The sequence below is a fragment of the Melopsittacus undulatus genome, chromosome 9 (genome assembly GCF_012275295.1).
Source record: "Melopsittacus undulatus isolate bMelUnd1 chromosome 9, bMelUnd1.mat.Z, whole genome shotgun sequence".
NCBI lineage: Eukaryota > Metazoa > Chordata > Aves > Psittaciformes > Psittaculidae > Melopsittacus > Melopsittacus undulatus.
Window position 1 is genome coordinate 2,787,345 of NC_047535.1, and position 26,914 is coordinate 2,814,258.

Sequence of the window (26,914 nt, forward strand, 5' to 3'; positions counted from 1 at the left end):
TCCCCTCCTGTCTGGTGAAATGTGGTTTCTTTTGCTTGTACTGTGCCTGCCTGGTCTCCAGAGTTCTTGTGCTAGGGCTTTATTGTGTTATGGGTCTGTGCATCATCTTGTACAGTGGGTTCCATTCTTGGTTGCTGCCACTTGGTGCTACTGTAGCACAGATAAATGATTAGTGGTTGCATCCTGAGCAATGACTGTATCATGATTACAGCAGAGCAAGGGGATACATCCTCTCCCTGTACCCAGTTACACCAGAGTGGGCCAGGACAGGGCTGCTGTAAAGGCAGGGCAATGACCACTCTGTGAGCTGCACCTATGGAAGGAATTTTCCTGAGTTTCCTCTCAACAAGATCCTCACTGGGCATCAGGAACAGGCACTTCCATCACTCTGTATCCCAGGAAAGGGGTTTTGGAGCAAACAATACCAGCAACAAGAGTGGATATGAGCAGAGAGGCAGATTTAGGCATTGTGGACTGCATGGGTTATTTTATGGCTTGAGATGCTGAAAGGTAAAGCAACTCCTTCCTTTATTTGCACTCCTGCAAATGTCCTGTAGCTTGTGTCCTCCTGTATGCCATGTTTTTCCTGCTCATCTGCTCTCTGTAGTTCACAGCATGGTTCCTTCTTCATGCTGCCTATATATGTGCATTAACAGGGCTGCTTGTGACTGGGTCTGTTGGCTGGGGGGGTTTTCCCCAGGAATATCAGCACACTTGAAACACATTCAGTGTCACTGTCATGCAGTCATTGTGCTCCTTCTGTTTCTTGTACCCCTCGGATTTAGTGAGGATTACACCAGCCACATCATTTGTACTTGTAGGATGCACAAAGCCTTCAGTGTTTCCATCAAACAGGAGAGAATCAGATGTCTTATAACAATGATGCTGTCCTTGCAGGCTCCCACTCCACCGTCTACAAGGACCCCATGATACTGGTGGGCCCGGAGAACCTCACGCTGACGGTGCACCAGACTGCAGTGCTGGAGTGCATCGCAACCGGCAACCCCCGGCCCATCGTCTCCTGGAGCCGCCTAGGTAAGCCCAAGGAGACTGGGACTTCTTCCTCCTCTTCCTCTCCCAGTCATCCTATGGGAAATCAATAGGTGCCACTGACTCTTATGCAACAGGTGATTTACCCTTTCCCTTCCTATGGAAGTTAATTGTAGGCTTGAAGTGCTTTCTGTCCTCATGTCTACACTTTGTTTTTCCTCTCTGCCAAGATCCTGTTTTCTCCTGTTAGTGGAGTGGGTTGGTTAAACCTGTTGATGTTGCATGAAAGGTGACAATTTCATCTCTTCTTGACTGACAGCATCTTCTTCAGCTGAGTCAGAAACATCACCACTGTTGGCCTAGAGAAGCAAAGCACACACAGACACATCCTTCATGTAAAACAGATGTGACAGAAACTTGCTGCCTCATCAGGGAGCTTGAAAAATGAGGGGAAGAGGTGTTTAAAGTAGCATGTCTGAAGCTCTAGAAAACCCCATTGCTTGCTGCTGGGTTCCATGGTGTTATTTCAGTCAGCATGGAAACCAGAGGCAGTGTCTGATGGCATCATACAAGCACGGAGGAGCAAAGTGCTGTGTTTCAGCCCAAAAACAAGGGTTCTTGTAGTTTCTAGCTTTGGTTACTATTTTGCTCAGGGTGACATTTTCATTGCCCTACAGAAACCTGAGCAAAGAACTGATGGCTTTTGCTTTATCTTCTGGAGCTTGTAACTGGCTCTGCACACTTTGGGGTTGGTTCAGTTAGGATTTCCCAAGCCGTTGTGGTCCATGATTTCATGTCATTTTTGGGATGCTGATGTCCCCGAGTCCACCAATATGGCTGTGAAGCACAGAAAGGGGTAATCCTGTCTCCTGCTGCTGTGCTGGATGTGGGACTTCACCCTGTGGCTCTCCAAGGCTCAAGGTCCAGCTCATGGGAAGAGCACCTTCCCACTCCAGAGCTGTCCTTTAGGGGATAAAGACACATATCCAGCATCCATTGCACTATTTTTCCATGCTTGCTTTCCTGCTTGTTCCTCTGGTGGCTTATAAAACCAGCTTGTGTCTGCCACTAACTGGTTATTTTTGCTCCAGAGCCATAACAGTCAGATTGATGCTGGTTTAAAAATTCCCTGGCTCTGCTGTATCACTGGTTTGGATCTCTTGGACACGAGGCAGCTCTATGTTAGTGCTCAACTATAATAAACTACTTTACAGTTGCCTTTAATTATAAGTGTTTATTACCTTCTTCACAACACTTGTCTCTATAGAGCAGTGCAATAATGAAGATGCTAGAGCTTTGTGTGATATTTGGATGGTCTGAGCTCAGCATTGCCTTCCACCAAAAATAAACACCCTCTCCATGCTGCTTTGCAGCACAGCAGCAGAATTGGAGCTATTGAGTGAGAAAGAGATCCCATTATTTTCTCTCCCCTTCAACAGGAATGTTTCCTGTCCAAAGCATCACAAGATCTTGTTTAGCACTGCACCGATCCTGACAGCAATGTGGCTGTAAAGGCTCTCTGATGAGTTGCTGGGTTTGTCATCTCTTTGTAGCCATTTCAGAAGCTCTTTCATGTATCTGTGCCTCGTGATCAGGAGGAGTGAGAGGGTTTACAGTGGACAGGGACATCCCCTGTGTCATCTGTACATGTGGCTTCCTCCCGTGTGAAGGTCTTCCTGCAGTTCCTCCTACAGAGCTGGTTTAGCTTAAATAACCCCTGAATTTATTCAACTTGGGAACCAAAACACTTTGAATCCACTCCCAGAAATAAAAAGTCCATGGGCACAAAGTCTTGGCCATGATTTAGTGATGGCCTGACTTGATTTGCACAAAACCTAAAGTCAGTTATATGTGAACATCTTTCTTGCCCGGTCAAAATAAAGAAGAGATACGGCACGGCCACTGTGGCAGGTCCTTGCCCAGGGCACGCTGCTGGTTCAGTGTCTCTCTGAACCCCTTGCTCGCAGTTTTGACATTGTGGCATTTGTTCTATCAGAAAGGAGTAAAAGAACACTTCTGCTTTCACAGCTTTCAGGTGCAGGGCAAAGCAAGCCATAAACAACATTTGCACTTCTTGCTTTGGCTTTGCTGAAGCCTGGCTGGTTGTCAGTGGGAAAGGCACCTATATTTTGCTTGCAGGAAACCATTCAAATTCTAGGCCAGTTTTTGAGTGTCACCCAATCAATTTTGAATTTAATTTCCTTGGGAATATGTTGTAGCCCCGACCACAAACAGAATTCCTGTGTCTCGCCGTGCATGAAATGTCAACATTCATTAGAGAGCAGGCTCTGAGAGAAATGTAAAATCATTAAGGGTTTGTTCAGGAAAGATAGGGCTTTTCCTTTCAGAGCTACACACTTCAGGCTTGGACCTGTATGTGTGCACAAATGAATATCCTGGGCACTTACTGCAAAGCCTTTTGAATGAATGACGATTTTAATGTATCCTTACCCTTTAACTGACAGGCCACTGAGCTGGCCTCCATAAAAGGTACCAAGGCTGAATAATAAACTATTTAGAGAGATAGAGAAAAGTGAGGCGAGAAAGAAAAGACAGTGATTATCTGATAGCGTTATACAGAAGTTGTCAGAAAGGGTCACACAATGGGAAGGAAATTACTAAAGAGGGAGCCATTCAAGAAGTAAACTATACAACAATTGTAGGAGCCAATTAATTGGTAACTTATTGGACACAGAAGCTTGTAATAGATGGCTGACTGGTTGACAGGAGCACCGTTGCTGTAAGTGTTTAGAAATAATAGAGTAAATTTCACCACTTCACACACTGAATAGTCAACTGTTGCAATGTACTCTAAATATGCTAATCCACAGTGCCCAGTGGCCGCTGGAGCAGGAGACCCATGTGTCTAAAAAGTGGAAGGCTACTATGGCACAATACAAAGAATTCACAAAAGACCTAAATGATCAACATTAGAAAGTTGTTACTTTCTTTCTACTTGCTGCTTACAAAAGAAAGGCGTTGGTGTTGTTGCATATTCATATCGCCTGGCACGTTTTCAGGGGGCTCTGTAATTGGTGCTGCTGTGCCAATCACTCCCTTAGCGGCAGAATGGACTCCAGAAAGCATCCCATACACCTTGGAAAAATAAATAATGCGGCTCCCAAACCACAGGCCTCTTTCATCCACAATTCCCCCCAGTGGGGAGCCTGGAAGCCTCTTTTGTCCATAGACAGAGCATCTTTAGGGAGCATCTCCCACTCAGAGAATGGTATCCTTTATCAATCAGTTGTCTTCTGCTCTTTGCAACCAGTTGGAGCTCTCTCTTCTGCCCTCATCAGCTGAGGATCAACAGAGTGAATCTGTTCAACATTTGCACCCACACTGGCTTGTTTTCAGCCCTCAAATGTTCTGCTTCTGACTTCATAAAGCAAAGTAGAACGTCATGTTAAATGAGGAGCAGTTTGCAGCCTGCGTGGGTCCTGGGAGCTTCAGGAGCTGAGCAGCAGTGCTTTTACAGTCTTTCAGATCTTCTCCATAGAGAGATGACTTGGTGATGGTCCTTTCCAACCCTAACTATTCTATGATTCTATGGCAAGTGGTGCCAGGAAGATAGGGTTTCAGGGTTCGGATGCCTGGACCGAGCCACTCCTCAGGCTTCCGTGTGAGGGAAACAGGGTTAAAATAAACAACAACCTTTGCAAAGCAGGTGTGAGGGATCAGCCCCTGTGCACAGCACTCCTGCAAAGCGCTGAGCTTTCAGGATGCAAGGAATTTCTTGTGTAAATACTCCGTGTTATTTATGTGTGTTGTCAGAAGACCTTCTAACTGATGACAGGATGGTTTGGGTTGAGTGAGGTACAGTAGAGTAAGAATGGGGTAGGCTGGGAAAGGAGAGATACTTCTCTAGAAGCCCTTTCAGTGCTCTATGGAAGGAGGAGTTGAGTAAGAGGCACATGGGGTGATCTGGCAGTGATCCTTGCTGGCTGTTAGAGGTGACGACACTGCATCAGTGACAGATCCCTTGAGGTTTCCAAGCTTGGAGAACTTTGTTCTTCAGGGAAGTGAAAGATGTTTGGCTGGCAGGAGATGTCTCTTCAGAGCATCACACCTCTAATTGATAGCTGGGGCTAGAGAGATAACTAAGGATGTATCAGTGCTGGTGTTTGGACTCTGTGGAGTGCCTGCTGCAGGCTGGGTCTCTGCATGCTTAAATTATGTAGCACGTTATAAATAATACACTAAAACTACTGACATTCAAGTCACACTTCTGTGGTGTATGTGATGGAGCATCCAGGTATGGCCACTTTGCATCTTTCCCTGATCCCACCCCTCTCAAGAGAGAGAGATTTGGTTTTTACACGTAAATACGGGCTTCCAAAAGGCCTAATTTAAAAGATGAAATCAACTTCAATTTGAATTTCATTCAGACCTTTTTACACTTCAGTTCAGATGATGTTTGAAGGGAATGGTTCCTTGTTATTGCTCATTAAATGTGGGACAGGTCATGTTTTACTGTCCTTTTTATGACTGAGTCATTTACTGCTGCAGTGGCTTGGCCAGTTATGTGATCATTTAATCATTTAATGACATTGTTTTTCTCTCTCTAAAAGACCTAAGCATTTCTCTTTGCAATGCAAATAATGAAGTGGTCTGGCATTCCCTGCCTAATGAAGCAAGGAAACCTTGAAGTTTAAAAATCTCCTGGAGAACAGTATGGAAGGAGCATGGCACAAAATATGTTTGGGAAATGCTTTGCAGCTTTCAGTCCATGTTTTACTGGTGTTTCCTAGCAGGATGCTGCTGTTAACCTGAAATGGGATCCCTCACTTCTATGGGTTTGCAAGGCTCTGGTAGCAGGGGAGCTCTCTGCAGGGGTGGCTTCTGTGAGAAGTCCCATCCCTGGCAGTGCTCAAGGCCAGGTTGGACACAGGGGCTTGGAGCAGCTGCTCCAGTGGAAGGGGTCCCTGCCCATGGCCGGGGTTGGGACTGGATGAGCTTTAAGGTCCCTTCCAACCCAGGTTTGCTTCTCCCATTCTGTAGGTTCTTCAAACTCCTTGATCAAAGGGAAGATAAGAACTGAATTCCTGTTTTCCAACTGATGAAAGTGTGCTCCCCTTTACTGCTCTTCAGTAAAGTACCCCCCTGCCCTGCCCCTCTGCTCAGACACATGCTAGCACTGATTTAGAGCTGCCTTTGTCAGGAGTGTCTTAAAACACAAATCAATGAAGCAATAAAAAGCAATAGCCTGATACTAATGAAACACATTGTAATTAGAGTTGGCTGGGAATTTTCCAGTAAAAAATAGGCTTTGTTGGGAAAAGGTGAATTCCCTGATACTGAACTATTTCACATTAAACACCTCTTTTGAAGACCTTGTGCTGGAGCCCAGGCATGGTTATTTGGAAACACTGGTCCTCTCCTTCCCAGAGCATCTCTGTTGGAAACAGGCTATTGAGCTGGTTGCATCCCTGGGCAATCTAATACAAGAACCCAGGCTCACAGAGGCAGGTATGAGTTAACTTGGTGTAACCACTCTAGTGAACAGCATTCTTCGTCTTAATCTGAACACCTGGCTGAAAGCTTTCACATTTCCTCTGCTGGTACCTTGGTTTTGGGCAAACATGTAAGTGAGGATCCTGGTTTTCTCCTGAAGACAGCTCTGCCAAGTGTCAGCTACAACCCATTGACTTGGCAAACCCCAGTAACGAAGCATGGCACCACCCCATTTGTGTGGAGAACCTCACACAAAGGTCCAACGTGTGACTGTTATCCTTTTCCTCTTCTTTCAGATGGCCGCCCCATTGGCGTGGAGGGGATCCAGGTGCTGGGCACAGGAAATCTGATGATCTCGGACCTCACCGTGCAGCATTCCGGCATCTACGTGTGTGCTGCGAACAAACCCGGCACGCGGGTGCGAAGGACAGCGCAGGGCAGCCTCATTGTACAAGGTGAGCAGACCTGGGGCTTGCAGAGTAGGGATGCTCACACTGGTGGGTAGCAACCAGGTGTCATTCAGCTGAGGCCTCAGCTGCATGGGTGCAATGGTTTTCCATCCCATCACAGGCACTTATTCAGCATAGCACACCCGTTGTTGCTTGTTATTGTACTTGTACATCTCAGCAAAAAGCTCAGACTGAATTAGTCAGCCAAAGTCATCACTCACCCCTGCATGGTCCTTAGTAATATGGGGACATGGGCACTGGTCTCATATTGGACATCTCGGAATGCTACATATCACTCATGCAGTGATATCCTGGAGTACATATTACTCATAAAATGTTGCTCTCCAACTGAAATGGCAGCAGTAAGACTAAAACTATTTCCAAGAAGTCAGTGAGACTGTTTCCTTTAGCAGTTGACACTGTTTGAGCCCCTTGCCATGACATGAGTAAAGCATCCTTTGGGCACCATCCCCAGCAGATGCAGGTTGCTCCTCTTCCTCACAGGAACTGTCCTGAGATGCCACTTGTAAAGGGTGTGTAAGCCCAGAGTAGAGATCAGCACTCAAGAAACCAAACAAATCCACTCCACATACTCTGTGGACCAGTCTCCATGGTGAGGGGAGCCAGGCAAGTATTTGAGAAGGCAAACCCAGCTGGCAGCATGCTCTGAATGGCAGTAATCCGCCCTGATTACAGGCACTCACCTCCTCTTCATGCTAGTCCACTTAAAAGCATCTCATGCTCTCATCAGTTCACTCATTAACTATTGACTGATGATATCCTGAATCTAAAATTACACACCTCCTGCCGGAGTGAACTAATTGAACCTTTCATGCTGGTGATGGGGAAAGTGCCCTGCTCCAGCCCTGATGCTCACCTGACAGGTCCTGGGAGTCGCTGGTATCACAGTGCTCATGCAGCATCCATGGGCCCTGGATGCTGGCTTCCTTCTTCCCCTTTGCCATGGGAGCAGCCAGGAACAGTGTAGAGAGTGCTCCTATAGAGCTGCTCATGCCTCTTGAGTCCCAGGTGCTGATCAGACATGAGGGAAGGGGAAAGCTCGATGTTTCTTTTGCTGTTGGGTTTCTGGGTGAGCAATGCAAAGAGGGGGGCTCCCAGCTGGCTGGGGGTGAGCAGACCTGAGGGTGTTATTAAGCAACACCAGCCCAAGCATTAAGAACAGCCTTGCTGTACCCATACAAACCCTTTAGAGCTGCTGCAGGAGAGCTCTGTATGTGGCAGAGAGCTACTAAACCCAAATGCTGATCTGATGTCCAGGAGGCAGGCAGGCAGAACCGAAGGAAATTACTTGGAAAATGTATGAAGTCATAAAAATACAATTATTGAATACTGTTGACTGCTTCTGTTAGCAATTGGATGAGAGGGGGAAAGGTAGCACGGCTTCTCATTGCCGCAGATGGGCAGCTTATAGTCTCGTTGGTGATTTAAACACCAGCTCCTGAGCAGCTGGTCCAGTGCTGGAGTTCATCTGGGGTAGAATTACTGTGGATTTTCACTGGGGAATCAAGGTGAGAGTTGAAAGGGTCCTCACAGAACCATTGGAGCCAAGCCCTGCTGGGAAGGGGGATGCTCCTGTGTTCAGCAGGAATGTGCATCCTTGGTGTAGCCCTTAGACATGAGCTGCAGCATCCAGGACCCCAACCTGTGTTGCCCATCCGTAAAACACTCTGTTCTTCAGGGGGATGTTGTGCCCCAAGGAAGCTGGCCAGGCCCATCCCAGGTTTGCTCACCCTCCCTTCGGAAGCAGTTTTTCCTTCCTCTGCATCTCATTTTGGCTGAATTTTCCAGCTGAGAGGTACAAATGATTGCTGTTAGGTTTGTCTGGGAAGAAAACAGCAATAATGACTGACATGGGAGACTGTGGGGTTTATCTTTGTCAGGATGTCAGCGATGCAAATTACATCCGTAAGGAGAATAAAAGCAAAGAGCGGGCTATCAAAAGCCTGGTTGGAGAGGAAGTTAGCACTGGGCTAGGACAATACAGCGTCCTCAAAGCACGCCAGGCCAGGTACTTGCTGCCTTTATGCAGAGGCCCTTGAAGTGCCTGAAGGCACAAATTAACTGACCCCCTCATCTTTTGAAGGAGGCACATTTTATAGGTGGGAAACAGAGGGAGAAAGGGCCATGTTTCCTGTTGTAAGGCAAGGAGTTAGCGGGAGGCATCCTCCCTCCTGCTGCCAGCGGTGGTCTTGTCCCCATCAGAGCAGCCGCCTGGGCAGCGGTGCCCTGGCACAGGGCTCTGCTCTTGCTCTGGCATTAACGTCCTTTCCCATTGCAAGCTCTCCTTCAGATCATCTAACACCATCTTATTATCTTCCTGGGAATTCCTCCTCCCTTCAGAGGGGAAGGCGTCAATCCCCCGCTCCCTCCCTCCCTGCCTGCCCTCCCCTGGCCATTTAGGCTCCTTTGATCTCCTTTGTAAGGTTCTCACACAAGAAAGTTTCCATTTTCTCTTCAGATCCCGGCCGGGGCATTTGAATATTGCTTTGTGCAGGGCCTCGAATCAAAGTCCCACGGGGGGAGTTGTTGAAGGGCCGAATATTCGGGGGCTGGAGCGGAGGCTCTGCGTGTGTGTGGTGCTGGGGAAGAGCAGGCTTCGGTGGCAAGGCAAGAAAAATATATCAAAGGCCTTTCCCTCTACCTCCTGTGCAAGCTTTTGTGCTTTATTATGTGTTTGGTGTCATAACAAACTGATGGGCTGTGAATGGCCAGATGGTCACCAGTGTTCTCCACTCCACGCTTCATTTCCTCCTGAAAGCTATGCAGAAAAATGAGATCCCATCTCATAAATGAGGGCCCATCTTAAGGAGGTGGTTTTGAAGGCTCTGCTGACAATGACTGCCTTGTTCGGCCTGCTTTCTGCTGGCAGAACCGGGCAGGGCTCCTCGGTCCAACAGATCCGGCCACCGCTGTGTTTCCTGATGTTCTTCCATCGTTCCTGCTCGCTGGCATTGCACGTCTTGGCTGCAGGGTTGGATTCAGCTGTGGATGTAGTGCAGTTGCAGGGGTTTAGGCTTGGCTCTGTGCTTCTGGGTTTGTGCTTGAGTTCAGCCCTAAATTCATGCTGTAAAACTGGCTTCAGTATGTGCTGCGCGGGTCAGTGAGTCCTTGCCAGGTTGAGAAGCTCATGATACCGGAGGCTGATGGACAGCCTCCACAACAGCTTCCTTGAGTACTTTCTGCCTGTTTCCCAAGGGACACGGCCACAGATTCCATCTTTGGCCTTAGCAATCCCACCAGCCATACAGCTTGGCTATTTAAGTTACTCAAGCATCTGGGCATTCTTTGTAGTCAAGAGAAAGAAGCCAAGCAGGCAGCAGTCCTTTGTCTTAAATCTCCTGTCACCTGATGCTGTGCTTGACTGACTTCTCCATTGACCTGTCTTCTCCTTTATAACCTTATTGTTGGTTTCAGTAGCCTAATTTATGGAGTTTTGTTGTTTCCATGTTATTCCTCCTCCTCCTCAGCCCACCCTCCCTCCCTTACCCTGTCACTCTGGCTACTGGAGAATTAATAATACTGAGATGCAAGGGGCAAGGATTCCTCTGGCACCAGTGCATCATCTGTCAGTGCTCCTGGATCCTTAGGACAGCCTTTCCCAATGAGTGCCAGGCAAAAGCTCACAGCAAGGGCAGCAAAGCTCCCTGTTATCCTGAGGGACACGCTAGTGGCTGGTCACTGCTGAGAGGAAATGTCTCTAAAGAGATGGAGCCCATCTGGGTCTCCCGTTACCACCCGCTGTTACAGCACATCTTCGTGCTATCACAGTTTGCTGAGCACAGTAGAAGCTATCGAAGCACTTGGTTGATGATTCTGGGGGTGGTATTAAGGGTTATTGCTTTTTGATACCAATGTCACGCCTTTAAATATTCATTAAAACTGCATGATTCTCTCCCTCCCATTAAATCCTGAATAATCAACTCTGGTTTCTTCATACTTCACAAGCCAGGGCTAAATCCTGCCCACTCCTCCTTGCCAGGTTTGAATTCTCTTCTCTTAACAGTGATCTTCATTAATATCTTCATTAAGATCTTCATGCAGGGCTGAGATATGCTTCCCCTCACCGCCTGTGATGGCCTTTTGGCACATAGTATGGAAGGGGAAAGGCCTTCAGGCTGCTGTGCCTCCGTGCAGGGTGAGATGAGCACTGACAGGATGCTCTGTTAATTATAGATGATGAGGGGGATGGAGGCTTGGCTGAAGGCAGGGCTCTGCTTCTGCTCCTTCCCTGCTAACCCAGGGCCAGAGGTGGCAAACTCTGGGTTCCTGTTGGAATCATTTGAGAAGGGCAGAGAGAGGAGCTGGGAGGAAGAGAGCAGATGTTCTGCTGTCCTGGAAAGGAGCCACGCATCCCAGACCATGCACCAGCAGCCACCACAAGGGACCCTGCTTGGGGATGCTGGTACGAGCACTGTAGCAGAGGGGTCCAGTGCAGCACAGGGGCATCTCCTTGCAGCAGTGTCTGTCTCCATGTTAAGACTCCAGTGGCATCCAGGCCATGTACTTTGATGCTTTCTGAAGCTGGTGATGAGAACAAGGAGCCTTTCCATGGGTTTCTGCTGCAGCCTGGGCTCTTTTGCACTACAGCTCCTCCTGCACCAAAAGGAGTAAGGTGAGACCTGAACAGGACTGAGCAATGCCTGGGGAAAGCCAGGAGGAGCAGGAACAGCGAAATGACATCCCCTGTGTTGCAGCAAGGGATGCCACTGAGCAGAGCTGAGAGCCATTTGATGTAGTGGCTGCCTGCTCCCTGGAGAGTTTAAGCAAGTTAAACAGGAGCTGGGGTTTGATCTGGTTGTGTTTAGTGAGACAGCCAAGAGGAGGGATGGCAGCAGGGATCGGGGGGACCCAAGGGGCCATGGGCCTGAATAGCATCACTGGCGCCAGGCCAGCGGCCGCAGCTGCACCTCCATCACCCTGAGTCACACACAACACCGCTCCCATTGCTCCCTCTTGATGTGGGCTAATAAGGGAGGATAAGGAGAGAGGGCGATTCCAGAAGGGTTACACCGGATGCTTCTTTCCCTGTTTAAACTTTGCTTCTGCTGGAGCAAACGATTTGAGGTTTGGGATCTTTAATGGAGCTGGAAGGTGGCTGTGCCCTTCCTTGGCATCATGGGTTTGCACCTGCGAGCAGTGCGGGTGCAACTGGTGAGCCCAGATGAAAGCAGGGAGGTGCACAGACACTTGCAAAGTAATTGCTGCTGCAAAACTGCACCAGCACAAAGCAGGGGGCAGGAGGTTAAGGAAGTCTTGAAAATCAAGTCTCTGCTGCTCTCCCCGTGTGCCACAAAGGGACCGTTCACTGCAGGGAAGAGTGGCTTTTCCCCCTGTTTATCCACACTGGCAACTCCAGTTGAGCCTATCCTGAGTTTTACTTCAGTTTGTAAGTCTAGGGTGGGGAAAAAAAGTAGGAGGGAAGTAAAAGGACAAGGGATCGGTTAGCACATGGAGCAGTTTAGCAGGAGGTTTGGAAATCCATGACCATTAGGTTGCTGAGATCAGGTTCCTCAGTAGACCTGAGGGCTGACAGAAGTGGCCTGACAATAGACTCTGCTGGCAGACACCCCCCACCACTAATGTAAGTCAGACCTGCCATGCTCTGCTTCCCTTTGAGTATTAAAAAGGGAAAAGGGGCTCCTTTGAGATAGATGGGCTCTTCAGTGAATTTCTGTGTCTTTCTGCTCGCAGGACTCACAACATGCATGACTTTGCTCTTAACACTTTTTGCTGTGGTTTGACCTTGTTGCAGCAATAGTGATGCTCTTCCCTTGCATGCACACAGCTGGGAAGGGCTTTATCACCCTATACTGCTGCAGCAAACCCTGGGGGGATTTTTGGCCACAAACCATAAGGCTCAGCTCTTGGGTAGCTGCTCCTGCCTGCAGCCTGGCTGCTCCTCAACACGTTTTACTGGACCATTTTGCCCCCTTCTCCCATCCCTGGGGGCCAACCCCATGCTTGGAAATGGCAGTGAGTGGCACGGAGCGTGTCTCCCTGGATAATCTTGCTTTTGTCGGAAGAGTTTAACACCAGCCATCCATTATGTGACTCCAGTCAGTAAATTCATTATGGGCCTGTGCCTTTATCTGTTTGTCTTCATTGTGGTTGCTGCCGGTTCCACCTGATTTTAGGTTTCAGCAGCAACGTGGAGTGTATTTATCACTTTGCCCTTTGAAGCGTAACTGCTTGAATAAACTCACCTATTTGGCAGTGTCTTTCAGGCCCTGATATGCTGGTTTATCCTGATAAATGATTTTAAATCTACTTTGAGCTGCTGGAAGAGGAGAAATCACTTGCTGTTTAAAAATGTTATTGCTAAAGGTGAAGGTACTTGGTTATGAGGTGAGCGGCAGCTGCAGGCATGGTGGAGGCTTCTGCGAGGCTTGGCAGGACCTGAAGGGTTCCAGGCTGCAGATCTGGGGCTAAAAATGCTCCTCAGTCTATTGCTACCAGAGCAGTCTGCAGCAAATGTGTTTACTGGGGTAAGAACAAGCTGCCAGACTGCTTCATGCACACCCATATGTTTCCCTCCATTTACAAGCAGTTTGCTAATGCTGTCCAGGTCCTTGGCTCTCCATACAGTACTGAGCTGACCTTCAGATGCCTTCTGCAAAGCCATGACTGCCAGGATGGGCAACCAGAACGCAGTGTTATCTGCTGTGGGTTGCCCAAGCATCCCATGTTCTCAGGCAGACAAGTCTTATTGATGGGGTTGCTCTTTGTGCCAGGGGATCATCATGACTCTTCTCACTCTCCTTCTCCTTCCTCCTTCCAGCCCCTGCAGAATTTGTGCAGCATCCCCAGTCCATTTCCAGGCCTGTGGGGACTACTGCCATCTTCACGTGTGTGGCCCAAGGGGAGCCCCCACCCCAGATCACTTGGCTGAGGAATGGGCAGATCCTGGAGACCAGTGACCACATTAAGCTGAAGAATAACAACAGGTAAGTCCTCGGGCACTGTGCTGTGTGAGGTGGAGGGCAGTGTGAGAGGCACAGCTGGGTTGTGCCATTCCTTAGCATCCAACTGGAGTTACCATGCACGGAGGACTGACATCACCTACCTGATGGTCCAGAAGTAGCTGTCACTGCAGATCTCATTGTTGGGTAAAGAGCCAGTTAGCTCAGACAGGCTTCAGCTCTTGTGCAGGCAGTGGATTCAAGGCAGGTGTGTGCAGCAGTTCATTTTGAAGTGGTTAGTGAAGGCTGGCAGAGAGTGCAGCACGTCCTGCTTTCAATATGCACCTATTGTGCTTGAGGCTGAGATGGGCATGAATGATTCAAAGAGACTGCACCCTTGCTGCCTCAGTGCCTGGAAAGGGAGTGCTTTAGAGCCAGCTAGGCTTCAGCAGGTGAGGTGGGTTGCTGTCACACATCCCTTGCACTGATGTGATGCTCCCTCACCCTGCTTTTGAGGGAGGCTACGTTAGAAGATGTTATGTTGAACTATCTGGACTCCAGGGAAAAGGGGAGTGGGAGAGTTGTTGACTCTCTGCGTTGGCAAAGAGCTAATGTGAAGGTGGTAATGCTCAGAGTCAGGTATGTGGATTCAACTTGGGCTTTGAAACACTAAAACACTGCTTCAGTGTTATTGGCTACACTTTGTAGGTTTATATTTCAGTGCTTTGTTCTCTATTGTGCCAGGAAATCAGCACTGGACTTTGACTGATGATGCAGGAACTCAGTGAAAGTGTCCTGGTCATTTTCTGGGTATTCCTGGAAGGACCATTTGTTGTCTCTGGAGTTGGCAGGGACCACACTTACTCCACAGTTGGAGGATCCATGCTTTAAGCCCTGAACATTGACCTGCCTGGGTGTGCAAATGTAAATACATTTGAAATAACACTTGCATGGAAGCTGGCTTTCACTAAACTTCAGCCTTTTATCTCACCAGGGGAGAGTGTTTTCTCTGAGTGCTAAATAACTGCATTTTCATGTGACGGGAGGGGGATGTTTGGACCACGGAACTGATGCGGTGGGATGCACTTAGTGTGAAAATTACAACTTGATGACATAGTTTCTATGGAAATAGCCTGGAACAAGATCCTGAAAAATAATAGCACCTGTGTTGTAAAGCTAAATTATTGGTAGAGATTTGTACTCTGTGGCATCATTTGTAGATAGCTGCTCTGTGTATGAACAAATGCATCTCATGAATGCAACTACCCAACCTTGCCGGAGGGTCTGGACCTTCGGTTTAGACTGTTGGGGAATGCTCTGCAGGCACCATGGCTTGTTCCTCAAGGAGCAAGAGTTTATTGTTGCAAGTTCCTATGTAATATGGCTTTTTGGTTTGAGGTTTAAGGCTTTTTTAAAGCTTTGCTGTGTGAAGGATGGGAGGTTGTGTGTTGCAAGAAGAATAAGGTGTGAGTTGTAATAAAATCTTCTTGATCAATGCAGCTTTCCTCCAAGCCGGAAGCTTTTAGAGCTTCAGGAAGCTTAGTGTGTGCACATACAGATGCCATACAATCCAGGCTAGTTCCTTGCATGGGTTTCCAATATGAACAGCAGAAATGGAAGAAGGGATATTAATGCATCCCCTTTTATTGACTGGAAAACAGAGTCAGAAGTGTCCGAAGACTTTACAAGGAGTCATTAAATCCATGAATTCACACTGAATTCAGCACTGTCTCACCCAGATGTTTTGCCTGTGAAACCAGTCCTCCTCGCTGTTTGAGTAAGGTAGAGGTTGGGTCTTTAGTCATGGTCATGTCCTCTGGCCGGGTCCCTGTGCCTGGAGCTACACATGCATATGAACTGCGGCTTGGTAAACACGGCTGTAATGGTTTTCTGATGGGAATCATTTAACACAATCCCATGTCAGCCTTTTCCACTGCGAGCTCAATGATCACGTTACGCTGCATCTGGCAGAGGCTGAGGGAGTTCAACCAGTCACTGGTGCTCAGCTGACACGTGGCATCTCCTCGAACTATAGTAACCCAATTGTAAAGCTGAGCCCTAAGGCCATCGTACTCATCGATGCTGAACTTTGGCTCCCTTTGCACTAGTCTTGGTCTACTCTGACCCCCAACTTCAGGTGAGTGGCCATGCCTGGTGGTTTCCAAAGCTGTCAGTCTGGAAAACGCCCTCACTGGTACAATAGGGCTTGGTACTCCATGAATTGGAGGCAATAGATTGAATACTGGGGGTTTTTCAGAGCTTCTTCAAGTTGTCCTTTGTTTTCTTCTCATGGGCATGACCAAGTGCTGTAACCCACTTAGTTCTGGGCAGAATCAGTTTGTGATTATGCCTTGGATTTATCAGTCTATTGCACTTGGAAAGTATTTGTCTGTGTAAAGATGGATCTCGGATCTGCTGGTAATGGAGCTACTAAACTGCACTGTGAGCTTTTTAATTAGATTACATGGTTTCCTACAAAATTCATTTGGATTAAAACTCTGCTTAATATGGCAGTAAAGGTCTGAATGCCCCCATTGGGATTTTTCGGGAAAAAAGTGTAAATCACCCCAAATCATAGCATGTGCTAACTGCAAAACATATCCTTATGAACAACTTTGTTCTTGTAAATGAACACAGCTAGAATTGAGGTCCAGACCTGCAGAACATGCTGCATTCAGGATGCTGCTCTGCTCCTGCAAGCTTGAGGCATTGCTCCTGGGGGCAGTACTGCACAAACCCACAGCCGATGGGATGATCTGTCCATCAGAAGGGCCCCTGTGGCATCAGCATCACCCCACTCCATCTCTCCCATGCAAACCCAAGGAGAGCAAACCCACAAGGTCAGAAGCCCACGATCGGTGAGATGGGACAGCAGCTTCAGGACTGGATTCACTGCAGATTGGATGTGGCTGCTGGTACAACATCAGTCACCCACTTGCTGAGCAGCTTCCAGGCTTTCAGCACAGTGAAATCAGCCTCACAGGCTGTGTCTGATAAACACCTCTTCCCTCGCCATCCCTCAGGTATGAATCCTCATCACCTGACGTGTTGATGTGTTCCTGGGCACATTAGCATGAAAGATCAGCCTTCTGCTCTGCCCTCTCCGGAGGTGGTTGTTATGTTTGGAAAATGCCAGCTGTGTGGGAACAAAATATCCAATCGATGATTAGCAAAAATCAAAAGCAGTTCTGGGATAGCAGATAATTGTTAATGAAAAATGCATGAAGGCTCCGGCATAGGGAATTGTGGGCTTTTCCATTAAAAGCTGTGAATAAAACCCACTGAAGGAGCTGCCGCTGGGGCTGCCTTGTTGTGCAGTGTTGGGGATGGAGCTGAGTGCTGTCAGGGTGATGCTGCACTGAGCCATGCTCCGGGATGGAGAAGCCGATGGAGCCTTTTTGACTCCAGTGGAACCATTCCCGTGTCCAGCAGCCATAGGGTTTGTCCCTCTCTGTTGGTCAGAGATACCATTTTGCTTGTAATCCTGGGGTGATTTGTGTCAATCATGATCCAAATGCCCAAGAGGTATAATGGGCATTTCCAGCAAAATTCCCACCCAGCATCACCAGCCCATCCCAAAAGCAGGGGTGTATCACTACAGGAGGAAGGGGATTTTTATGTGTAAAATCATGCTTTCTAAGTTCCTGCTCCAAAATTTGCAAGGAAGCATGAAATATTACCTGCATTACTGCTCTGAAAGCTTTATTGCTTTGCTTCCTTTGACCCAACTGGGTTCAGGGGGGTAATTTTCAGCCTAGAAGTATATCATGCTATGGGGCTGCTATTGCCGTAATAGCAAGGAACAAAGGCCAACATCTTCAGAGAAGGCAGGCTCTAAATATTGATTTTCCAAGGAGATTTTATTTACAAAATGGTAATTAAGGGACTTCATTTATGCCAGTGGAAAAAGGCTTCGTTAGGACCTGGGCTCAGGTGGCATTTGCTCTTCTCTGTGACCTTCCCTTATGAAGTGTCTCCCTTTTAAGTTCTTCCTCCCTGGTTTGCGCTTGTTTTAGTGCTCTGGGAAGGACTCATTTGAAGTGCAGCCCTTTTGGTACCCAACCCAGGGAAAGCAGAGCCTGTCATTCACAGGGTGGCTTTTTGCTATAAACCCCATGTTTTAGTTGGGTGTGGAGAGATGGGTTTGGACATCCCTTCATGGTGCACACACACTCTGGAGTTTGCAGGGATTTGAACACCTTAAGGCAGGACGGGCAAGCCTGCAGGTTATTCATGCAGTGAGTTTGAAGACCATTGGTGATTATGGGAAGGGTACTGTGTAGCAAATCATATTTCAGTTCCCAGAAGCATGACAAATAAGTGTGTGGAAGACTGGGATGTGAAGCAGCTGCTCCTGATTTAAGAGTAATTTATGGGTTTCACTTTGTTTGGAAGACACATGGAAATGGCCTTGCCAGGAGGGTCTCTGCACGAGCGCCAAAGCCCCACAGACAGCAGGGTATCAGAATGATCCCAGCTTCCCGGCACTGAGCAGGGATCCGGCGCTGGGATCATGCAGCCGTATCCCACACAAGGGATCTGCAGCAGCCGAAGGCAACGAGCATCAGTCTCTCTGCATGTGGCTGTGGTTATTTTGCTGCCAAGGTGCCTGTGTGATTTTAATCTGTGTAGTGTACCACCAGTACTTGGTGTGCAGTTGGATTGTGGAGCTGAGCCAGCTCCTGCTTGTCCTCAGCACAGTGCCTGAGCAGTGGTGAGTTCCCATAGGGAGCACAGCACACATGTCATGTCAAGACAGTGCAAACCCAGGTGTCATGAAGCCAGCAAAGAAGGGTCAGTGTTTCAGGATGAGATGGTGCCACTGCTGTGCCTCCTGTAGCAAAAGTGATGCTGTTTACAACATCCCATTTATAGAAGGCACACTGTACAGCCAAATCCCCATCCTGCTGGACTCTGTCCTCTCCCAGGGATGTGGGAAACAGCAGCATCTCTAACTAGCTTTGCAGGCTGAGAGTCTGCTGGCCCTTGCATCCCTATGGCCCCACTGGGACCAGTAGCATCCCACCAGCAACTGCATTGGTGAGTCTGTAGCTGCAGAATCAGGCTGGGGCCTGGCAGTTCATTCAACAGAGCGTGACCCATAACAAATGGAGGCAGAGCAGGGCATGGGGATGAGGTACCTGAGTGTGGTGCTGGTGGTTTTCTGTAGCTGCTGGCACTTAGGATGCTCTCCCTGCTAGCCCCAGCCTGCTCTCTGCATTAATTTCATCACACTCCCCCTTTTGTGTGCCGTGCACACGCATGCTGATATCCTTCCAGATGGGCCCCTCTTCTTTGTGCTGCTGAATCCATGAAGAGGCTTCCTTCAGTTCTCAGACTTTTTCAGAGGAGCCTTTGGAAAGCCGATCTCCGGTCACCGGCCTGGACCCCTGACCCGAGCCAGATCACTCATCCTGCTTGCCTATGTACTGGGAAGACAGCTTGGGAATAGCGCGGCTTTCGAGCAGCAGAGGCCTCTCATGTGAGCTCAGCCGGGTGTGAACCTGCAGCGGCTCCTCTCCCCACTTCCATCAATGCCTGTCAGGGCATTGTGCGGAGATGTGATGGAGCCCTCGGCTCACGGAGCGGCTTTGGTGACCAGCAGAAACCCTTCTGGCATCTCGCCTCGCCTGACGTGCTCATGGCGCTGCCAGTCTGGCACTCGGGGAAAGTTTTCCAGCAGCAGATGTCCCACAGTGACAGGTTTTTTCCCCCTGTTGATGGGAAGGAATGAAAGGACACTGCATATTTCAGATGGTTGATGCGCAGAGACGCCCGCGCCTCCTCACACAGCAACTGTGTGTTCTCCTTTTGTTTGAGATTCCTTAATAAAGGAAGACAAAAAGCAGCAAAACCTAGGAAAGCTGCTGGGCCAAACACTGACCCTGGTAAACTGCATCCCATGCAGTGGGTGAAGGCAGGAAGGATTTGGTAGTGGTTAAGATGGCAGTGGATGCACAGCAGAGGTATCAGCTGGGATGATGCTGAGGTTCACGTAACTCAGTGCCAGCTCCTGCCCTCCTCATCACAGCCACCAGTGTGCTTCAGGGCTCGTGTGGGGCTTGCAGGGAGCTCAGCAGCCTCCTTTAGAGGTCTGCATGTGGGTGTTGGAGGCACTGATAGAGGTAGAGAGAGAAAACCTTTACTCCCATTCTGCTGGGGTTTAGGTGCTGGGCATTCTGCTCACCAGCTTCTCCACACTTGGTTTTGGCAAAGCCAAAATCCAGTTGTTTCATTGCCTCCATTGCCTGCGCATCATTCCAAGTAACACAGGCCCCAGGTAGTGGATGTCTGAGGCTCTCATTGCACAGTACAGCCAAACACAGCCATGTAAATCTCCATGAAAATCAACTTCTCAAAGCCTGAGGCAAGTTCCCAGCTTGTGGGAATGTGTTTTACTTATTCATATCTCCTGGCTCACTGTCCATGACAGTGTTACCGGTCACCCTGGGACCTCTGCAGAGGGGTAATGGAGATGGCTGAGGCTCTGATCAGCTCCAGCTCCTGGTGGCCAAGTGCTGTCCTGCTCCAGGACTGCTGGCATCCAGCACATCATCTGTGTTGCGTGAGAGGAGCTTTGCTCACCCCACAATCCTCCCAGGACTCTCCTTTGACCCCAGCATCATGCTGTTCCATCAGGCTCCTTGCACTGCTTTGCAGCCAGGCTCCCCCCTTCCTCCTCCCCATATTTTCCTCTCTCTTTGCAAAGCATATAAATATGCTTGGAAGCAATGGGAGCCTAAATACTCCTTGTTGTTCCTGAGCTGCTTTGTGCTTGGAAAGCTGCTCTTGCCTTGTGTGCCAGCCCGGCCTGGCTGCTCAGGGTGCCCAGATGCACAGCGGCCACGTGGAAATAATCCCTGCATTGACGCTCCTTCCACACATCTGCTTTGTGCAGAGCTGCGAGGGCAGCTTTGGGATGGCCTAATCCTGCCTCCTGCCATCTGTCCTCGCAGGAATCAGCCCTTGTTGACACAGCTGAGCCACACATCGGGTCCTTCCTCCCTGCGCCCCCCTCCCACCTCTACCTTTCCCCTGCCATTTAATCAGATACATTGAGCCTGTGGCTATGAGAGGAGCTTAGGGCTGATTCTCTAAAATCTCCATATCAGCTGAAACCATCACATTTGATATTCCATTTACAATGTTTCCAAGGAAACAAAGGCACAGGACATAAATAGATGACTGTTAAACATTTGCTCACTCACCATGGCCCCGATAATTTGCAAGACAGGAATATGAATGTTAAATCAACAGCAATAATAAATTTTCATGGAGGAAGACCAATATTTTGCTGCCATTAGAAGCAGCATTCGTTCTGACACACAGGCAGGCACTGGCAGGTTATTTATCATTTCCTTTTAACATATACAAGTTTCCCTTTACATAAAAGGCAGCTTTGATTATAACTCCTAAAAAGGTGTGAAGTGTCCCTCGCATCAGCAGGGGAGCTTGGGATTTACCCATGTGCGGTCAAGTCCCAAATCCTCCTGGAATTCACTGCAGGAGAAGAAAAGAGTTTCGGTCTCCCTATAAGCAAGCAGTGGATGTGGGTTAGGTTAGGTTCAGGTCATTTCTTACAGCAAAAATAGCAACCACAAAGCTCATGCGAGCTTTGGCATCGTAAGCCAACAAGATGATGCTGAAGCTTGAAGGCATCGTGGACTGCCAAACATTCCTGCCAAGCCAGAAGCAAGCCACAGTTCAAATGACCTGGACAGGACTGGAAATAGAAATAGGGATCAATCTAGAGTGGTGCACAAATGGGTGATGCTCCGAAGTGGAAGCAGAGGCAGTGGCAAGCAGTGTTTTATGCAGTGCTGTTGGGGTATATCCTATAGCCTGTCTCTAGGACTCATCAATCCCCACCATTTGCAATAATGGATATAATTACAGTGCTATTTATAGCGGTGTCACTGGGTTTAGGTGGTCCCTCCTGGCCCTTTACTTCAGAAATCCTCCCCAAGGTGCCCTGTTTGTGGAACATCCTGCCAGGACTAAGGGCATAATAAGCATATTTTATCATAACCTGAGCTGCTGCCTCAGGGTTGGTAGAAACATCTCCAGCATCAAAGGCTTTCCATACCCAGCTCAGAGCTGGGCACAGTGTGGTGAGGCTCCCTACCCCATGTCTTGGAAGGGAGACACGCTGGGTGTTTATTCATGTGTGCTTGTGTCTGCTGGATAGTCACAAACTGGATCCCGTTGTTCCTGCCTTGGTTCCCGAGGAAGGGCATAAGTTTGTACTGATGGGTCCCTGTTTGTGAGCAAACGTTGTGCAGAGAAGCTGGTTTGCATGCTGCATGCCAAGATAGAGCTGATGGCTTTGCACAGTTATTGCTGAGTCACTATTTGCTGGTGTGGTATTGGGCAGCACAACACTTGGGCTGGCCCTGAGCTTGCTCCCGTTGTACACAACCATTGCTGGAGGGTCATGCAGTGCAGAAAGAGCTTGTGCTTCATGGGGGCCACATGTACAAGAGCTCTGGTTGTCCCTGGGCCCATCAAGCCACTAAACCTCCCTTGTGGAGGTGGTGGAGAGGTGGGCACTGAGCTCAGGAATGCGCTCCTTTGGGAAGCTGGTACATGGCTGGGTTTTCCCCCTCCTTTAGGGATGTTTTCCACCAGGGTAGCCAGTGCCCATCTTTATCTTGGAGGCTGAAACCAGCATCTAAGCCTGATGTGGAAGCCCCAGGAACAGGCTGGAAGAGCCATCCTGTTTGCTGCCCTGAGGTCTTGCAGACAAAACCTGACTTGCCTGTAAGCTTTGGCTCTTGGCTTGTGGTGATGGTGTTGCTGGAAATGCAGGAACAGGAGTTGAGGCTGTAACCCTGCTGGATAAGTCAGCTAATCCCACTGTTACCCTAAGACTGCTCTAATGTGCTATAATGCAATTAGAGCAGCACCAGAGGGCTTTCTGGCTCCGTTTGATTGGACTTGGCTTAGCAACCATGTGTGGTGCCTGCATGGGCATCACTGGTGTGTACTGGAACCAAGCCAGTTAAAGCTGGTTTGAGTATATGGATGCAGTTGCCACAGATTTATCTCTTCAATGTGGCTGGGATCTTCCTGAATTTGGATCCTGCCATTCCCATCCCAATCTGTGTCCCTTTCTGACTGTACTTTAACCACAGCCTCTTGAAGCTGAGACAGTCTTTCCAATCATGGGATCTAGGGAATGATGCATCTGCTTCCTGGGCTTTTCATTCCCCAAAGTGTGCAGAGCTTCATTAAAGCTTTCAGAGCCAGCATGGGTGGCCATGGCGTGACTGAAGGGGAGGGATGCCCACTGCAGTGCACCCAGTGAGATGCTTTCCCTCTCGTGTCCCCACGCAGCACGCTCTCCATCTATGGGATCAACCAGGCGGATGAAGCCATCTACCAGTGCATCGCCGAGAACAGCGCCGGCTCCACGCAAGCCAGCGCTCGCCTCACGGTGCTGTGGGCAGATGGGCTGCCCGGTCCTCCTCAGAGCGTGAAGGCTGAGACCGTCTCTGCCACCACCATCCAGGTGTCCTGGACAGAACCTCTGCAGAACACCAAGGAGATCATCGGCTACGTGCTGCACATTCGGAAAGCTGCAGGTACTGTGCTCTACCCAGTGCCCAGAGCATCCTCTGGGTAAAGCACTGCTGGAGACAGTGCTGCCACCGTGTTCTCCATCACCTCCCTGTTTCTGTAGGACTTTGACAAGGCAGTAATGCTGCTGTAAATACCAAAAGGCTGGGAAGGATGAGGCCACACAGTCAAATCTTGCTGCCCACTTAGGTCTCTGGCAAAGTGCATTGAAGTGTAAGCATAAAATTAAATGGGCAGATACATAACCACCTTAGGGACCAAAACTACTGCTTCCAACATCTGTTTGGCCTCTTTACCTCTTTCAAAGCCTAACGCTGCTCTGTTCTCTCTTTCTTTGCACTTCAGATCCTGTAGAGATGGAGTATCAAGAGGCTGTTAGCAAGAGCACCTTCCAGCAGCTAGTGACTGATTTAGAGCCCTCGACCAGCTATAGCTTTTATATAAAGGCTTACACCTCCCGGGGTGCCAGCAAAGCCTCGGAAGTCACAGTGGTGAGCACGCTGGGAGAAGGTAAGGAACGCTTTGCGCTTGGACCATCAGATGCTGAAAGTCGCTGTGCATAGCAAGCAGCAGCACCAGTCACCCCAGAGAGCTTTGGCACATAGCCTGTGGTGTTGCTGCTCCTTGTTCCTGCTCCTCCTCATACTCCGGGGTATTGTGGAAAGCTCACTTGTATCGTTACACTGGGGTCGACTGATTGTGTTGCCTCTCACTGCTGATGTTGTAGCAGGGGGTGAGTGCAAGCCTGGCTGGTCTTGTGCATTGCAGCTGCTCTGGGCTTTTCCTAAACTGCTTGCTAAGTGCAGATTTCCTGCTCAAGCAGCATCTCAGCATCCTCCAGCAGCTCAGTACTCACAGCTCTTACTTGAAAAGTGCCACAGTTCTTTAAATTTGAGAGTTTTTCCTGCTCTACCTTGGAGGAATCCCACCAGAGATGAGCTGTCCTGACCTGCAAATCCTTGTCTTGGAGCTGCCTTCCGTTGCAATGGGAAGTTAGGGTGATCTCCAAGGCTTTATCCCTGATTTGGCCTTCCAGACGTGGCTTCCAGTTAGAATCCCCTGCAAGAAAGCGGGTGCTCTGGTGCAGGACTCTTGCACACGGACACCAGACAGAAACCACAGTCCCAGTGTCATCTGTTAGCTGGCATTTTAGGAACAATTTCCTACAGACTCACATACATCTCCAGCACCTCTGGATCCTGGTTTGTCTCACATGTGGAAACTGGTTTCTTAGGAGCATTGCATCATTCTCACAAACACTCAGTAGTTATGAATTCACAGCAGAGAGGGCCTTGGGTGTGAGGATGTTACTCTGGATCCCATGAAAGAGTGCGTTAACATCCACATGGAAGATGCAGTTCTCATTCTGTTTTCAGCCCTTGCAGATGATTACTACATTTACTACTAGCATGTAAGGTACACCCCCAATGAATCCTCGCCCTACTGGGTTGTTCCCTGCAAGTTGATTTTCCTTGGTTCTCCACAGGGAATCAGTCACCCTTGAAGTTTGTTTTTCCTGCCAGTTTAGAGGCAGAAGGATGGACCAAGGCAAAACTTGAAACTCCTTGACCCGATGCTCTGAGTTCAGCTACTGGAGCTACAAGGCAGCCGTGCTTCATAGAGCTTGGTGGTTCTGCAGAAGTCTGGGTCAAGTGAGAGAGGGCTTTTTGTCATTCCTACCTTCAATCCCGACAGGGATAGTTAGGATCTGATAATGGGATCATAAATTTCCTGGCTTTCTGAAGTTTCAAGGCAGCCCTGTCCTGCTCTGCTATCCTTGTCCTGTGTAACAAAGCTTCAGCAATATGTTCAGGATGGACAAGCTGGCTTGGTTAAGATCATTCAACACCAGCTTGCATTTGCCTTGTAGGAAGATAACAAGGGATCCAGAAGCCCAGTTCTGGCTCAATTTGTTTGCTTTGCTTCACTTGGGTACCTGTTGCCTTCTGCTCAGAGAGGAGGGAGCGGATCAGAGAGCCAGGATCCAGTGGCTTTTGTCTCAAATTAAGGTTTCTGCAGATTTGCCTCTTCTTCACCCTGCACCTCCCCGAGGTGCACTGGAATGCTGTGATTCCCTGGGGCGTGGGGAGCCCCTGGACCTGTCTAACAGCCTTGGAAAGGGATGGGATTTCCCTGACACGCCATGTCTCAGTGTTGTCATCCCATCTCTTGAGATGTCCACAGAGATGTGTGTAAAACCCCAAGGTGGCAGGATCCCCTGTGTCACCACACTGCCACGTCCTGCCTTGTGTGGAAAGTGCTTGTCAGAGTGGGCAGCAGAGATGCTGCCAGCTGGAGGCTGGTCTGTTATACTGGTGTTGTCTGGAGTAGGAACATGGTGAAGGCACTGAGGAGCAGGGCTGCTTTTGACTGGGGGAGGTCAGCTTTTCATGGCTAGGACTATGCTGAGAGTGCGCTTGGCTGAAGCCTCCAATGCTTTCTAGAAACACCGTGCTGCTTCCTTTGTGCCAGTGATGGAAAAGGGAAGGGAAGATGCTGTATAGAAACTAGCCAACTGAGCCTTGTCCTCCAGAAGCCTCTCTCACTAGGAAGGTCCTTCCAGCTCCTCCCTGTCATTCTCCTTTATGCCCTTTCACAAATGCTGTGGTATTTTGAATCTCAAACCCTCTCCGCTTCGTTAAGCAGCACACACTCCTTGCTCGTGTCTTTTAATGCTTTTTAGGGTTTTCTCCAGGACTTTTTGACATTTCTCTAGGGTGAAGACTGTTCCTTTAGTCATCTTCGGCTAAAGACGCCTTCAAGAAGAAAGTTGAAATGACCTGGGGAAAATTCCAAACAGCACGGAAGAGGAAAACAAGTATCCCAGCCCTTAGCATGAGGGAGATGCCTCTCTTATAGTAGATCCATATTATGTCTTATATATACTTCTGTGAAGCACCTCTACACTGCTGTGTGTACATATATTTATACACACACAGATATACTCCATCTGTATACACTTATTTGTGTAATAACCTTATAAAGAGCACATGCATTCTGCGAGTGCATACATATAGTCGATATTATACATATATATAATCAAAGTTTGAATAAATACTATATATTCCATACTTTGAAGGAGAGAGATTCTTGTGGTTTTTATTAAATGTAAGGCTCTGCAACCCTAAAATAAAGCCAACAAATCGGGATGTCCCACATCAGTGTTTCTTTGTCCATGGGATGTGATTTCCCTTTCTGTGGCATTTGCACCTGTGGTTTGGAAAAGGATGTTTTAAGCAAGGGTCCAGCTTCTCAGAGGGGGGATCCAGACAATTCCTAATTCTGCCCTAGAAGGAAATGGGAGAATTAGAAGAAAAGAGTATTTAATTGCATTGCAAAACTATGTAGCATTGGGAATAATGGAACATTGTGGTATAAATAGGATTTACTCTGTTTTGAACCCAGGAATTTCTAAGTACAGCCACCCATCAATGAAATGCACATCAGAATGAATCCTAGCAAGAAAGAAGTACCTTTTTCCCCCCGTTTTTTCCCATTGGCAGCACTCAGGCAATGGGATCT

The 26,914-nt window shown here is 48.6% G+C and overlaps 1 protein-coding gene across 1 annotated transcript in view; it reads left to right on the plus strand.

The window, feature by feature from the left end:
• The window catches only part of IGDCC3 (immunoglobulin superfamily DCC subclass member 3), a 94,686-nt gene that overhangs the window by 63,128 nt on the left and 4,644 nt on the right, over positions 1-26,914 (plus strand). Inside the window, 5 exon segments of the mRNA XM_034066228.1 lie at positions 898-1,035; positions 6,741-6,899; positions 13,693-13,858; positions 23,150-23,397; positions 23,738-23,902. Of these exon segments, the coding sequence (XP_033922119.1) occupies positions 898-1,035; positions 6,741-6,899; positions 13,693-13,858; positions 23,150-23,397; positions 23,738-23,902 (876 nt within the window).